At 32.9% G+C, this 12,720-nt stretch overlaps 1 protein-coding gene across 2 annotated transcripts in view; it reads right to left on the reverse strand.

The window, feature by feature from the left end:
* LOC105317592 (sortilin-related receptor) overlaps positions 1-12,720 on the reverse strand; it is a 34,309-nt gene continuing 21,589 nt past the window's right edge. For both annotated transcript variants that reach the window (XM_066075915.1, XM_066075914.1), the window contains 14 exons: positions 12,234-12,345; positions 11,890-12,065; positions 11,236-11,348; positions 10,927-11,043; positions 9,272-9,512; positions 8,337-8,435; positions 8,030-8,157; positions 7,459-7,672; positions 7,238-7,344; positions 6,666-6,861; positions 4,414-4,526; positions 3,914-4,112; positions 3,209-3,424; positions 1-2,936 (listed from right to left, as the gene is read on the reverse strand). In XM_066075915.1, coding sequence (XP_065931987.1) covers positions 2,872-2,936; positions 3,209-3,424; positions 3,914-4,112; positions 4,414-4,526; positions 6,666-6,861; positions 7,238-7,344; positions 7,459-7,672; positions 8,030-8,157; positions 8,337-8,435; positions 9,272-9,512; positions 10,927-11,043; positions 11,236-11,348; positions 11,890-12,065; positions 12,234-12,345 — 2,096 coding nt within the window. In that variant the 3' untranslated portion in view covers positions 1-2,871. The remainder of the gene's footprint in view (positions 2,937-3,208; positions 3,425-3,913; positions 4,113-4,413; positions 4,527-6,665; positions 6,862-7,237; positions 7,345-7,458; positions 7,673-8,029; positions 8,158-8,336; positions 8,436-9,271; positions 9,513-10,926; positions 11,044-11,235; positions 11,349-11,889; positions 12,066-12,233; positions 12,346-12,720) is intronic.

Consider the following 12,720-nt stretch of genomic DNA (forward strand, 5'->3'; position numbering starts at 1 on the left):
AATATTTAAGTGATGTTTAATCATAAATCAACATTTAAAGCATAAATTCATGTCAAGCTTTGAGTCAATGAATCAAAACAGTACACACCCAACAATGAAATCAACATCAATGAAGAAACCCACGTAATTATGACTATATATGTAGAAGGAGATAAAGCAATACCTGTAACTATAATTCAAACATCTTACAAAACATGAAAACCCTGACCCATATAGGAGAAAAAATCAGAACAAATATTTCAAAATTTCTGTCGTAATTAAAATGATTTTACACAGGAAAAACTTTTCCAAGTTTTACAAAATATGCAATTCTAACTTAAATGAACAAAAAAGTTCACTGAAATTTAAACAGACATGTATACTTTTACATATTTTAAAGGGAAAAAAATGATATGTATAAAAGAAAGGGAAGTGGCAGTTGTTTAAACTTTTAATTTTATTTTTTCCTTGAAAATAAAAACAAATTTGAAAAGTTAACATTTCTCAAATCTCAATCATACCCATTTATTTTAAAAACTGTTAAGTAACTTTCATTTTTGAAATTAATTTCCTTTCATATATCCAGCACATACAATGTTGTTGATTTCACAGAACTCCTGAAATTTTATACCAAATTAAAATGGTGTCTTATTTTAGTAGAAATAAAAGTAAACTTACAGAGGTTCACTATCAGGGGAGCTGAATAGGGAGAATACGGTAATACCACAGCTTATGATGTTTCTTTTAAGATGCTATGTATCTTTTAATCCATATATTGCAAAGTTATATCAGAGCTATTGTAAGCTATCATATCAATATTGACTCCAAAATGATGTCTTTTATATATATTGGGTGTACTTTCTCATTTCAAATGTTGAATTTTAAAGCTAGCTAAATTGTATTATCTTTTTAAGTTACTGTAGCTTTAGCACTTCTTACATCACATATTGGACATATCGGTACTTTAGTCAAAAGGACTGTAAGTGACAGTCAGTTCGTATATCCTGGTAATTAGAAAGCTTTCTAAATCCTACATTTCTCTAAGATAGCAATAAGAAGTACATGTATATGCTTTGATGCACCAAAAAACATTAAAATCTTTTAAAGAAAGACACGTTGTACATTTAACATCTGCCCATATTCATACCATATTTGATTAATTTTTCATCGGCAATTAATGTTCAATTAAAAGAAGCAAATACCAGTTCCTAAGGTGAATTAAGACATTTCCAAGAAAAAATTCAATATTGATACTGTTATTATATGCACAGCCAATTTCTTAACTAATCTCTTTGATTTCACATAGGACATTGTCTTAATGGGAAAAATTGATGATAACTAAAAGTTGAGGGGTAGGGGTTGGGAGGGAGGTGTAAGCAAATTATTTAATTGAGAATTTAATGGAAAAGATAAGATATATATTAAAGATATGATCAAAACAAGTATAGTTTGTACAAAACAAAGAAAAAAAAAAGCTATACATGAACAACAAAAAATAAAAATGCAACTGATTACAATGTTAGATTACGTGTACTCTAGCTGTCACAAAAAGCAGATCCACTTAATAGTCTTTTTTTTTTGGTTGATAGCCAAAAAAAAGGATAATATATAAATGTAAAAAAAAAAATCAATAAGCATTTTGAATAGCACTATAAAAAGAAACCAAAAGCAATTAAAAAATGAGATTCGAAATATTAGGATCATTACAATGTACCTTCAATATGAAATCTACATGTATCTACTCAGATCTAAAATTTTATGTATTTTTCCACAACATTTGTTACCTGTAAGTAAGGATACATCAGGTGAATCTTAACAAAAGAGGGATTATTAACAGATTGAAAACAGACATAACTGTTATGAAGAAAACTTTTATTTTTGGGTGTATTGTTATATTTTGTTAATATTATACCCAACAGATAACAAAAAAAAAAAAAATAACCAAAAAAAATTTCACACAAATTGAAGTTCAAAAATACAATCAACAAGTAAAAAGCACATGAATTTCTATTACCTCAACCTTACTTCACTGCCATGTACAAATATTTGTACAACAAACACATCCTGAACACTCAACCACACAATCTCCAGAAACAGCCACAATCCTTTAATTAATGGTACATTAAATTATCAATATGAGCAAACTCCAGTCTAAATCATGGAATGTTCACGAGAGCTACATGTATATGCATGAAGACAGAACTTACTGATATGCTTAGTAGATTAAATATAGCGTATTGCTGGGTCAGGCTGACACTGTATGTTGCAATTAGAAGTGCACATATACATGTTCTTTATAGAAACTACAACACAAACCAATGCCTACTTGTCAGATAATCTCACCAAGAATACAACAACACAATGAGTCTTATGAGTACCATCAATGCAACTTTCAAATTTTTTTTTTGTGTCTTTTCAGAAAAAAATCTTTAAATCTAATAGCAAAATGATATGAAATGAAAACTTAAAAAAATATATAATATAGAAATTAGGATCCTATCCCCCCCCCCCCAAAATAAAAATACCGATAAAAAAAGATGAATGGCTCATACAAATATAAAGAGTTGTTGGTTTACAATCATGAATTTAACTGCTTATATATCAAATTGTGCATAAAATGCATTTTTAATAAACATTTTGTTAAATGTCAAATGAAAAACAATGTAAATTTACAAAATAAGTTCAAACTTCAAAATTAAATGAAAAACAATGTAAATTACAAAATAAGTTCAAACTTGTATCACATGGAGCCCACATGATACAAACTGTCCAATCACAGAAAGAGTCACAGGGTGACAACAAAGACAGAATATCACATGACCTACGACCTCCAACATAGCTCCACCCACTGAGGTCACACATGGCACTTTGTTGATGTTCCATCTCTGTTCATTATGCTATCACAAGAGGCTCATCATCAGAAAACCCCCTTATCATGGGCGAATCCTCCTCTTCACCTAAAATAAAAGCAAAAGTTGCAAGTATCACCCTATATACATGCTCCATTCTGATGATTCTATACTACTTGTAGGGATAATACATATTCATTTAATATAATATAAAAATGAATATAATATACAAATTCATGTAAATGCACTATCAAATTCAAATGCAAAGAGCCTAAGCATATATCCATCCTTTCTACCCCCCCTACCCTTTCCCCTCTAAATCAAGAATGGATAGGAGATCAAGCTGCCATAAATTTGATAAAGCTGCCATAAATTTATACCTATATCATTTGCGGTGAAGGTTGTGGTCCCCGATCTAGAATCATAGTGGCTGTTAGCAAACGCCATGAAGCTTCTCTGGAGTCGCCGGTGTCTTATGATGAAAAAGGCAAGGACAACAACAAGCGCGATGACAACCGTTGTAATGGACACGATGATAGCGATCAGATTAGTTTTAGTCAGTGTCACTGTGGTGCTCTGAGCTGCCGCAAACACCTCTGTCAAAAGATAAAATACAGCATCAGTACTTGAAACATTTTAAATTAGAGAAGTAAGACTGAAAGAAACCAATTAAAGGCAGAAACAAATGTTAATATGGTTCTTGGCTACTGCTGCATGAGGTCAAATGCTGCTTCATTATTCAATCTTATTTTGCAGTGTAGAGAAACCCTAACTCAATTTATCAATTTTGCGTATTAAGAATATGAAGTTTGAGCTTTTCCCCTTCGCAAATCTTGCAATAAAAATTAAAATAAAAATTTTTGGCCTGAAAATCTAAAATTTCATTTTTGGGGGACTAAAAGAACCAGAAACATGCTAGTCAAATACAAGATGGATATCAAAATCCATATCTATTTCCTTTCATTACCACAAGAAATTAAAATCTGAACATCTCCTATAGATATTTAAACCATTTCTTTGTTCCCCTTTGAAATAAGTCCACTCTTTGAATAAATACAGTATAACAAGCAATCAATACACAGTACCTGAGGACAGAGTGTGGTACTCCTGGCTCCAGGCCCCCCGGTACCCATCATTGGTGACCACCCTGACCCTGAAGTGATAGTCAGAGTCCACCTCGATCTTGAAGTCTGCAGAAGTACCACCCAGAATACCATAGGTCATGAAATTAGTCTGGGAGTGACTGCCCCCTACATGGCTTTTCATGTATTGTAGTTCATATCCCTATAAATAACAATGATTATAACTTAAACATCATTGTAAAATATATACATTATCAGTAATTATGCCACTTTTTTCATATTGGCCAAACACATGACTTCAAGAAATTTGATTCTACTTTCAATATTAAGATTAAGATGAGTATCACATTGCATTGTATTGAATTCTTTTAGTCTCAGATTTTCTTTATTGTTAGTCCATTTTCCTTGAAACTTTTCAACTAACTACAACTTATCTTCAATACAATTCTAACAGGCTACAACAAATCGAGGTTTCTCCATTTCCAAATACTGTACAAATGTACCTTAAGGTTCTTTGAATCAGGAGCATCCATGATGTTGGGAGTCCAGGACAAGGTGATTTTGTTTTCATCAGACTGTGGGGCTCCAATCAGGTTCAGAGGGGCCCCATAGGGCTCTATAACAAATGACCAAAAATTACAAATTTGGCCACTATAAGCAAAACATATCACTGAAAATGATACATACACAATGTAGGATTTGGTTTATTTTTTTATACTAAGGAATTAGGTATTTCCATGATTTAGTATCAGCTATATTTATTTTCACCACAGAAATACATGTATGTTTAAAATAAAAGGAAATTGCATACCTGTAGTTCAACGTAAAAATAGAAAGTTGATCTCAAATATCATGTTTGACACTCTATTATTCTCTCAATTTTTCCCCCATAGTAATGGAATAAATATAGTTTGACATGTAAAATATGGAATTAAACAGCTTATTGAGTGTTGAGTTAATCTTATGTTACAAAATATAATATGATATTCATTTCAAATGAAAATAGTTGGTTCTGAATTTCACAAAGCATATAAAATGTTCACGTGAAATTCATGTAAATTCTCTTTAAAGGGATGGCACTTTGAATGACTCATATGAAGTGACTTCAGTGTACTAAAAAACAAGAGGCCCAGGGGCCACATCGCTCACCTGAGCAACAATTGCCTTAATTCTGATCAAATTAGCATTACAGTATCAAAATATCTTGACAACTGAGTACAGTAGATCTTGCTAAAAAAAAAATTGAAAATCTGCCAATTTTTATCAACCTCTTATTTTTTAGTAAATACCAAGCCCCTTTTGTTGTTGTACCTGTAAGAAGATTTTTCTCTATTCCTATATACCCCCCCCCCCCATTTCATGGCCCCATTTTTCTCTAGGGAATCATGGTTTCACCAGACTTAAATCTGCATAACCTTTGCTTTCACACTAAGTACTGAGTTTTGAACCGAACACTTTCCCAGAATAGTTTTAAAGATTTTCTCTTTATATTCCTATGTAAATATTCAAACCGCCATCACGGTCCCGCCCTACCACTAGGGACTGTGATTTTGCAAACTTGAATTTACACTACCCGAGGATGCCTCTACACAAGTTTAAACCCTTTCTGGCCAAAAAATCTTTAAAAAGAAGATTTTTAAAGATTTTCTCTATATATTCCTAAGTAAAAATTCATCCCCCATTGTGGCCTCACCCTACCACTGGACTATTATTTAAACAAACTTGAATCTATATGATCTGGGGATGCTTCCACTCAAATTTGGGCTTTCCTGGCCTAATAGTTTTGAGAAGAAGACTTTTATAGTTTTTCTCTATCTATAAAAATTCATCCCCCATTGTGACCCCGCCCTACCCCCAGGGACCATGATTTGAACAAACTTGAATCTACACTTCCTAAGGATGGTTGCATGCCAATTTGAGATTTCTTGGCCAAATATTTTTGAGAAGATTTTTAAAAGATATTCCTATATAAAACTTGATCCCCCAATTGTGGCCCCACCCTACCCCCCGGGGACCATTATTTGAACAAACTTGAATCTATACTATCTGAGGATGCTTCCATTTTAATTTGAGCTTTCCTGGCCTAATAGTTTTTGAGAAGAAGATTTTTAAAGATTTTCTCAATATATTCCTATGTTAAACTTGATCCCCCAATTGTGGCCCCACCCTACCCATGGGAACTATGATTTGAACAAACTTGAATCTACACTACCTGAGGATGCTTCCATTTTAATTTGAGCTTTCCTGGCCTAATAGTTTTTGATAAGAAGATTTTTAAAGATTTTCTCTATATATTCCTATGTAAAACATGATCTCCCAATTGTGGCCGGACGACGGACAAAAAGTGATCAGAATAGCTCACTTGAGCTTTCAGCTCAGGTGAGCTAAAAATTGGAATTAAGGTGGCTCACTACACCATAAAATATTATCTCACATCAGCAGAAAATTACTTGATCATTATAGATATCATAATGGATAAGAAGTATTTAAGTCTAATAGGCAAAAAATATGCAATTTTGGATGAAAAATTACATTTTCAAAAGCTTAATTCAGTTAACACGAACAAAAGCTCCAGGCGGGTTCGAACTCATGATCTGCGGTTCAGAAGCCCAATACTTGAACCACTGACCTACGACGATATACAACCCAACTGAACGGTATAAACAGTTTAACAAAACATTTAAATCGCCATCTTGTGACATAGTGTTAGTATAAGTGTAGGTGTAGTGAGGTACCTTAATAAGGAGAGACTTACCTGCATAGATCTTCATGGGATCAGAGGGGCGGGGGTTCCTGGCCCCCTTGACATCTCTCTGAATCACCACTGTGTATACACCCCCTCTCTTGAGGGGACCCAAGATCTGGGAGAGCTTCAGGTCTCTGGTACCATTATATTTCTCTGACCTGTAGCTTTTATTGGTCAGATCCTCAGTTACTATGACAACATATCCCTTGAGAAAGAAAATATTAAATATAATGTATGAATTTATAGAATGTTTTCTTAAGGCAATATCACTAAAAATAAAATTAAAATGAATGAAAAACAAAAAATCTTGCAAAAATATGTTTACCAGTTGTAAGTTGTTAGTCTTATAATATTTTTAAAAAATTGTTATAAAATTATCCTTCAATACAATAATTTTTTCATTAATTTTACTATCAGGCAGAATTTACAATGGGGGAAAATGTGAATCAACCTTTCAAAATACTTGTACATGTATATACGTCTAACATGTCTAAAATAACATCTGGAATTATGTACAAGGTACTAAATATCAAATGAATATCAACATTTTGAAATTTAACCATCTTTCAAAAATAACACACCACAGGCAGGAATTCCTCAGAGCAAGCAGCATCCCAAGTCAAATTCCCTGTTGTCTTACTATCCTTGAAAAACTCAAACTTCAGATTCTCAGGTTGAGCTTCAATATCTGAAAGAAGGGCAATGAAATGAGTACAAGGGTATGATGTGGGCAACATAAGGGTCCATGCAGTGATAATGTGTTGTAGCATGGGCCATCTATCTTTACAAACAGGAGTTTTACCTTCCCCAGTGTGGAAGGTCTCAATATTAGACAGAGGACAAATTCCAGGTGCCGTAACAGCAATCTTTGCGACATAAGACTCGCACGCTCGTAATCCTGCCAACATAACACTTTTCACGTTTCGTCCTGACACGGTAATGTTCTTGGCCTTCGTTCTTGGATCAAAGCCAACCTCTAGGTCGCTCGGGTCATAAGCATAGTACACAGTGTAATTCTACAATGGAGCAGAAGGTAATTCTTCAATATCACTAATTTGTAAAATGGAAAAAAAATAAAAACCTATACCATTTCAAATAATATCATTTTTTTGCTATTTATCCGATCATATCAATATCATTTCAAGTACATGTATAAAGTGAACAAGGATATCTTTTTCCTAATGCTCAATACCTTTATAATAAATAGTGGCAATTAGAAATCAAAGTAAAATCTGTTCCTTGAAAAATAATTGAGCGTTAGCTGCTAAAATCATTGGTAAAATAGCCAGACGGGGGGTGGGGTGGGGGGTGTTTGGGGAGGGGGGTTCTAGACTGATCCCTATCTTATGATGAACCAAAATTATATAACTCACAATTTGTGGTTCCTTGTGTCCAGGAACCACCCAGTCACTGGTCTTGATGCCTGTGGTATTCATTGAGAGCAGAAACTTGGTGTTGTCCTGCATTACTGCATCACTGGGCTTCACCACTGGAGTGGTCCCTACAATCAAAGTACTGACATGTAAGGAATTAATTGGTGAATAGTGATCATATAAGGCTCACCAAATCCAATCATTGAATCACTGAACTGAAATTTCAGAAGCAATCATGGCTTACAAATTTTTTTTAACATTGAATGATAAAAAATTAATCTGGATAATTGTACAAAGTAAACTTTACCATTTGTATGAAGGAAAATGGATCTAGATGGGCCATCCCCATGGTTATTATAAGCAGCTATTTGAACTTCATACTGAAGGCCTGGGCACAGATTAGAGACTGGAATAGAAAAGTACAAAAAGTGCACATGATTCTGAAAAAAAAAAATTAAATGTCAAGCATTGCTTTGCCTCAATAATGACTTATTGCAAAAGGCATTTTTTGTCTGGAATCATGGAAAAATGAAATTCTTGTGTAACTGAATTCTAATCAATGTATGTATAAGTCTAAGTATATATTGCACAAAATTTTCTTGTTCCAATATTCATACAACCTTAGACTAGATTTTTTTTGCATGTTTTCTTTAATTTTTGTCTAAAAATAGTCGTGTTGCACATACATTTTGTTTTTAACATTACATGTACAAAATGTCCAAGGCATATACATGTAATCATACATGTATAATGAATATTGATTGGCAAATATGTACATATATCAACATCATTGTCTGTCACAGGTGAAACTCTTTTGAAAACTACTGTGGAATATCAGTAAAATTTGTGGGGGCCATTTTTTGTAGATTGTGGGTATTTTGCTTATTTGTGAGGATGTACAATGTAATTTCATGGATGTGTCGGCTTTCAGTTTCAGTAAGAAAGATAAATCTTTCTAAATTGGTTTTTGTCGTGGATATTAATTCGGATGGGGGGGGGGGGGTACCCACAAATTTCACTAAAAATGGGCCACAATGAATTCTAATGATTTAACAGTAATTGGTATATCCATACATTGTTTTACTATTTAAAAAAAAAATTAATCATTAGGTTTGCACAGGCTCTTAAAGCAATAGTAAATTTAATTTGATACTAATTTTACAAATCTCATCAATGTACTGAAGAAATGTGTGCCTAAAAGTCTGATATTAAAAATTACTTTAAAAATCAATTCATTATTACTTAGTGCTGAGGGTTTCTGTACAGTTATTTTCACAGGAACATGCATGGCATCTAGATATGTGATCCTATAGCCCTGTGCATCAGAGATGCCCATCCAGTGCAGTTTGATGGTGAAGGAGTCCACCATATCCGGTTCAGTGAAGTTAACCTTTGTTATGATTCCGCCATCATCAAATACCAAAGGTTGCTCAGGAACTTTTTTTGATTCTTTTCCTTCTCCTGCTTGATTCACAGCTGTCACCTGTCAATCAAACAAATTATGCTTTGGATGAAATTTAATCAAAACACATTATATCAACACTTAAAAAAATATTTACAATTCTTCTTTTTTTTTGCTACCCCGTACATACACATTCTTATGAAAGGATACTTTGGGTTATATTGTCATTTTGTGCTTTGATGCTTGAAATAAAAAATTCTATGAATCAGTTGTTGGTACTTTTTAGTGTAATCAAGTAGGCATCCTTGTAATGAAGCAGTCAAACACAACACACAAAATTACTGTGAATTATATACAGCTAAATCAAAATATCAAAATCAACTTCAACAAACCATGAAGTTTGTTTTATATTGATTAATACAGACAACAAAGAATACTTATACATGTATATGTATATCAATAAATTAAAATCATTTTTCCATGAGAAACAACCTTTAACCATATCTGGTACCAGTATATATGGAAGTGTTCAAGTGCTAGCTGCTTTCTGAGGAAGGTTATTAGACAATGTGCAACATAAGTTTTGTGGTACGATGGTAATTCTAGTATTTTTGGTGTGGGAATTTGCGAAGGGTAGTAAAGTATATGTACATCTAAGGCCAGGCTGCCTGCATGGTACAATTTTTGAGCTGCTCTGTTTTTGGAAAAAAAATGTGGTTGATCTCTGTTAAATATTATTATTCAGTTTTATTAAATACAGAAAGATTTTGATATAAGCCCATAAAATCTAGAGAATCGTGTTCAGGAAATATAGATCTATGTATGTCATTTCCAGCAAGTAATCTTCTCAATTATTTAAAGCCTTATATATAACATCAAAAATTATTGACTTATATTTGAGTTCCTTTACCATGCAACTAAAGCTGACAAATTATCATTGAAAGACACTGAAAGCTTAAGCTTCCTTTTTTTTATTTTCAACAAAATGAGAAAGTATTAGCCTTGGGTATGATATATAAGTGCATGTTGAATTTGGAATGAAAAGCTGCATTATGGTTAATCATGGTCAGGTTTGGTAATTAATTCAGGAAAATGTTAAACTTACATAAGTATAAGAAAACACTGGTACATGTAAATATTCAAAATAGACATTACATATGTACTACTTATTTGTTATCATACAGTAGACTTATGATTAAATAAAAGTCATTTCTCAATATTCAAATTAATACATAATGTACATGTACATTGTACATGTACATCGTATTGTATTGCATTTAATCCTTTTGCATTTATTTTGTAGATCAATAAACAAATTGCAGATCAAAATCAAAATGTCAAATCCACAGGCATTGCTTAATAATCATTTCCCAACTATAGTAACCTTGAATAAAGAAATTCGTGATTTCTACGAAAGATCTTACCCTCAACTGGTACCAGGTACATTACATGTAGCGGGTACTTGCTCAGAACTGGTTTTTTGTCAAGTACTTACCCAGAACTGGTACTTTTTCATGTACTCCAGATTCTCCCGACCGAACCTGAAGGAATTGGTAACGCCAGGAACTGAGATCATTGAGGTAACATTGTTTGATGCAGCTTTCCAGAAAATCTAGAAAAAAAAATATCACAATTTTTAAAATTGATCAAAAAATCTAAATAGTAAATACACTATACATATTGTACATGTATGATATGAAATAATCATATACACAATATACATAACAGTACCGTAAAATCTAAATACACTATTATACTTATACATGTATATGTATATGAATGTACAACAAAACTACATGTTTACCTTGTATCTGCTGATATCCTGTGGGCGGGAGCCCGGGGGGATTACCCAGGAGAAGATGACAGTCAGGTGGTCAGTGGAATAGCTCACGGTCGGAGACCCAGGGGCAAAAGGCACTGGCAAAATAAACAAAGCCAAACCATACAGAAAAACAAACTGACGTGGGTCAAGTTTTGAATAGCTTTCATCTAAAGCTAGATGGTTTCATTCTAAAATTAAATCACATAATATACATTCATTTTTTTTTTTACCTTACTTTAATTAATTGCTATCATTTTAAAATAGTAAGAAAAAGCTAATGGAGAACTGTCAGATTGAAGTTACATGTATTTTCAATGTCGAGCAGTTGCTCAAAGCCCACTGAATTATCTTCCCTTAGTTTCCAACAAGTAGTTGTTACATGTACGGAATCTTAAAAAGCAGTTGCATTGTTAAAAAAAAATTTAGACTTGTGAAAATATTTATTTAAATTGGTTCCCTCTGCAAGTAATAGTTGTAAAATATGTTAAAAAGAACCAAAAAAACTTGCATAAGATTTTCTTAACAAGCAGCTGCAGATGTTAAATTTTTTAATGAACATGCATCTATAGACAATTAAATCTGACTTTTACGGGAAAAAATATATAAAATCAAAATGAATTTATCTATTCTAAGCACCTTCTTGTAGGGTTGTCACTTCAATGGGTTCCACGGCAAAGTTGATCGGTTTGTTGGGGCGGATCACGTAGACAGTTATCTCATAGGTGGTCACTGGTCGCACATTCTTCAAGACGTATTGTGTCTGGGTCAAATTCTGTGTTGTATTCACCCAAGTTCTTTCATTGTCTTTTTCTCTGTTATCCAAATACAGTGTAAAAACAGACTTACATGTACAGTCATAAATCCTTAATCACCTATTTTAAAAACACCCACATCACAATGTTCAGCCAGTTAACCACAAAAAGCTATATGTACAGGGGTTTACATTTGAAATAGTCAGATACTGATGAAGCTGTACTTACAGATAAGATACAATGTACTTCAGCTTTTCATTTCTGTACTCAGTTGGGGGCAACCATGAGATGTGTATATTTCCTTCTGAATCAGGCCTGGCTTCCAGCTTTGTCACATTGACTGAAGTATAGAACCATACATGTACATGTATACACTTGAGCTACAGTTAAAGGACCTTTACTTTTATTTTACAATAACCTGTTACAGGTCTATTAAATAATTGAAAGTCTCAAACCATAATTACAAATCATGTGACAATATATGTAGTTTAAGAGGGCTCAATGATTGTGGCCATTTTCAGACTGTATTGGTCTCCTTTAAAAGGAGAGTTCTAATTATAAAACTATAGGAACATGCTAAAATTTAAAAAGTATTAAAATATATGGATTTTTTTCTTTATCAAATAACAGTTTATAGCTAAACAAATTATATCTTAAAATTTTAGGTAGATCTGACTCCGTGATCACCAATTTACCTCAAGTCAAAACTCAGCCT

This window comes from Magallana gigas, chromosome 2 (assembly GCF_963853765.1).
Source record: "Magallana gigas chromosome 2, xbMagGiga1.1, whole genome shotgun sequence".
In the NCBI taxonomy this organism is placed as follows: domain Eukaryota; kingdom Metazoa; phylum Mollusca; class Bivalvia; order Ostreida; family Ostreidae; genus Magallana; species Magallana gigas.